Source organism: Phaseolus vulgaris, chromosome 5 (genome assembly GCF_051622355.1).
Source record: "Phaseolus vulgaris cultivar YP4 chromosome 5, ASM5162235v1, whole genome shotgun sequence".
Taxonomy (NCBI): domain Eukaryota; kingdom Viridiplantae; phylum Streptophyta; class Magnoliopsida; order Fabales; family Fabaceae; genus Phaseolus; species Phaseolus vulgaris.
Genome location: NC_143502.1, coordinates 16,073,386 through 16,077,358, shown reverse-complemented (window position 1 = coordinate 16,077,358; position 3,973 = coordinate 16,073,386). Strand labels below are relative to the sequence as shown.

Below are 3,973 nucleotides of genomic sequence, written 5' to 3'. Positions count from 1 at the left end.
CCATATGCCCTGTTAGCTACTGCACTTCTTTTACTGAGATTGGGCTCCTCATAACTATTATGGCAGCGCCCTTCTCGGGATTGGCCTCTATTCTTCGTTCAGTGAGTAGGAATCCTAAGAATTTTCCTGCTTCTATCCCAACACACACTTTTTCGGGTTCAGCTTTAGCCTATACTTTGCTATTGTGGTGAATAGCTCTTCCAAATCGGCTACGTGTTGTTCCTTTTGCTGAGAGGTGACCACCATATCATCTATGTGTGCTTGGACATTTCGCCCTAACATGGATGTTAGCACTCTGTCCATCAACCGCTGGTAAGTGGCTCCTGCGTTTTTTAGCCCAAAGGGCATGGCCTTATAGCAATAGCAAGACTGTTCCATCATGAACGCGGTCTTGCATTCATCTCTGGGGTGCATCATAATCTGGTTGTAGTCGGAGAATGCATCCCGGAAGCTTAGTAACTTACATCCAGAGGCGCTATCCACCAGGGCATCAATACTGGGTAGCGGGTAGGAATCCTTCGGACAGGCCTTGTTGAGGTCTGTGAAATCGATACACATCCTCCATTTTCCATTGGCCTTCTTCACTAGTACCACGTTGGCAAGCCACTCGGGATACTGGATTTCCCTAATGTGGCCAGCCTATAGTAGCTTCTTTGTTTCTTCCCGTATGACTTGACGCTTTTCTCCATTGAACTTTCGCCTTCTTTGGCGGACAGGTCGGACTTTGGGGTCCATAGTGAGACGATGACACAAGAAATTAGGGTCAATACCGAGCATGTCGGCGTTGGTCTATGCGAACGCGTCAAGGTGTCGTGCTATGACCCCCGCAACCTGATACTGTGATTCCTTACTCAAAGACCGCCCAAGTTTAAACATCTTTCCTCCGATCTCCTTCTCTACTACACCTCCGACGGGCTTGGGTCGGGTTTCTCGAACGATCTCTTCGCAGGTCACTCCGTCTTCTCTCGGTGGTTTGGTAGTAACAGAAAACACCCATTTCTTTGTCTTGAGGCTGTTTTTGTAGCACCTTCGCGCCTCCTTCTGGTCAGATTTGATGGTGATCAGTGCTCCCCCAAGGGAAGGCAGTTTCATCTTCATATGCCTCGTGGAGGGTACCGCTCCCAGCCTGTTTAAAGCTGGTCTTCCTAACAATATATTATATGCAGAAGGAGCGTCGACAACGAGGTACCTGATGTTGGCAGTGCGGGAAGACGTGCCATCCGTGAACATTGTCCTCAATTCGATGTGTCCACGAACCACAACCTCGTCCCCCGCGAACCCATACAAGCATCCGGTGTAGGGCCTTAACTGGTCCATGGACAGCCGTAACTGTTTGAAGGTTGTCAAGAACATAACATCTGCCGAACTTCCTTGGTCTACGAGGACGCGGCGCACCCTTCTCCCTGTCGTGACTAACGAGATTACCACGAGATCATTATCGTGGGGTACGACATCCTGAAGGTCGGCTTTCGTGAAGGTGAGGTCGACGTCGGGGATCAGGTTCGTTTGTAGTACCTCTTCTGCCGTCACCCCTCGCGCGTACTTCTTTCGCTGAGAGGCAGTGCTCCCTCCACCTGAGAATCCTCCTGAGATAGTGTTTACCTCTCTGTGGATAGGCACCTCGTGCCCTTGATCTGTTCCCGCTGCTACCAAAACTTGGTCGTCCTGCGGTTCTTGGAGGTAATCTTTCAAGAAACCGTTCTTCACTAGTTCATCTAGTTGATGTGCCAGGGCCAGACAATTGCGTAAGTGGTGTCCGTTCACCTGGTGGAACTCACACCAAGCGTTCTTGTTGGGCCCCATCTTCTTATCTGTCTTTGCTGGTACCTTTAATTTCGCCGCTATGTTCGGGATGGCAATCAACTCCTTGAGCTCCACGCGAAAGTTATGCCTTAGGGGAGGATCTCTTCGCGCGCGCATTCTTGTATGGGTCCGCTCATAGGGCTTTTCCGCCCCCTTTTTCTCCGTGGCTGCCTCGTGCACCCACATGGGTGGAGGTCGTGTTGCCGCTCGAGGTCGGGCGGGGCCGACAAGACCTTGTTTCTGCGTTACTCGATCATCTGCGACTATGTGTGCTAACGCACGACGTCTAATCTCTGTGAACGTCTTTGGGTAAAACCTTAGTAGTGACTCACTGAAAGGTCTCGCCAACATTCCCTTGACAAAGGCATGTACTATCATAGCCTCATCAGTGGGCTTCAACCTTACCACTTGAACCCCGAACCTGTTCAGGTAATCCTTCATGGACTCCCCTTGGTATTGTTTGACATCAAAGACGTCATAAGAAAGTCGGGTGGGGGCCTTGTTCACAAGGTACTGTTCCTTGAATAGTGCGACAAACTGGTCGAAGTTGGTGATGTGTCTGTCCGATAGCGTGCTCATGAGCATTTTACAGTACACGACGTCGGATCCTCCAGTGAGCATCATCTGGGTGTGGAACACTGTGAGATGGGCCTCCGGGTCCTCTACTCCTGTGAAGGAGACTTTCGATCCCAGGGACGTTGTTGGTAACGTTGTATTCATGATTGCTCATGAGAACGACATGGGACGTGCTCTAACTGGTGCTGGTGGGGCTCGTTTCTCTGTCACGCGTTCCCCTACCTGTTGCAAATCCCTACGCAGTTCTTCATTGGCTCTGCGCAATTCTGCATTGTCTGCTCGGGAAGTCGTTACTTCCGCTTGGAGGGCACGCATTGTATCCAAGATTTGTTGTGTGGTAACGTTGTCCCCTCCGGAGGGTACTCTTCCTGCGGATCCAGCAGCTGCTTGCCTCGTACTCCTCATATTGTTGGTAAAGGCTCTTAACGTGACTGTGAGTGGACCTTGTTTTAACGGGCCCCACAATGGGCACCAAATGTTCCTGTCGGTTGACTCTCTTCGCCGGTTGACTCTAACAGCTGCTTTGGTCCTTTGATCTTGCCTGAGAATCGTGCCTTCTTGATCAAGAAACCTCTCACCTGCAAAGACAAAGGGGCGCCCTAGTGGCCATTTACACTCCGACGCTTAAGTCAGTATTACGGCAAAGACACACCAAGAGTGTATATCAGCTTCAGTCTTAGAAACTGCGTACCTTACCAGGGTTTTGGGCACCCTTTATATAGGCTGAAACTAGGGTTTACCTTTACGTTGTTACCCTTGACTAGGGTTCCTTGGAGAATGTCCTTGCATCGCTATTCATAGTATCTTAGCGTATCTGGCACACAAACTTCCCTTAACTGGAGTGCAACGAATGTCAAAGTGGCCGCTTGGGTACCAACTTGTGCACCTAATCTCTAACGCCATCTGCTTCGTGGGTGCCCTAAGTATTCACGTGCCCTAAGTATTCACGTGCCATGCATGCATCTTTCCCTGGAAACCTTAACCATCATGGGCCTTAATGCTTCCAAGGATTATTCATACATGTTGCGCCTTCATGCGTCATACACACCACGTGCATGGATCCCTCGTGGCTTAGGCTTCCCACATATCTCTTGTCTTTAACTGTTATCTTAACAAAGCTCTAGGGCCCACCTTACGTGGCCCTTTACAACGCTCAGACGACCTATGTTCGATCTTCTCCCTCTACTGGCGAGGTCCGATCTCGATCTCCAATCATCGGGGCTTAGGGTACAAATACCAAAGACTAACCAATTCCCTGGTAGGTGTGTCTGGGGCCCATCTCACGTGGCCCCCTTCCATCACCAAACATCGATGCAAGATGTCTGAGGTCAGTCTCTGGGTTGATGGCCGAGGACTGGTCGGGACAGATTTGGATACATCAAAGCTTCAAGTTCAATAATCTCCCCCTATTTGATGAAGAAAAATCCCTGGTTTGCTTAGGATGTTCTGTTTCAATTTGACAATACCTGCAAAACACAAAATGTGCATGTACCAGAGGTAATCATTTCTAGATATCATTAGCACCACGTAACCAATTTTCACTTAGTGATTCCCATAAGGAAAATCAGCAAAATCAGTGTAAAAACTAGTGAAA

The 3,973-nt window shown here is 49.5% G+C and overlaps 1 protein-coding gene across 1 annotated transcript; it reads right to left on the bottom strand.

The window, feature by feature from the left end:
- Positions 1–789: 789 nt before the first annotated feature.
- LOC137834032 (uncharacterized) lies at positions 790–2,382 on the bottom strand. The gene has a single exon (XM_068642098.2). The coding sequence runs from the start codon at positions 2,380–2,382 to the stop codon at positions 790–792; it is 1,593 nt and encodes a 530-aa protein (XP_068498199.2).
- Between the last annotated feature and the right edge of the window lie 1,591 nt (positions 2,383–3,973).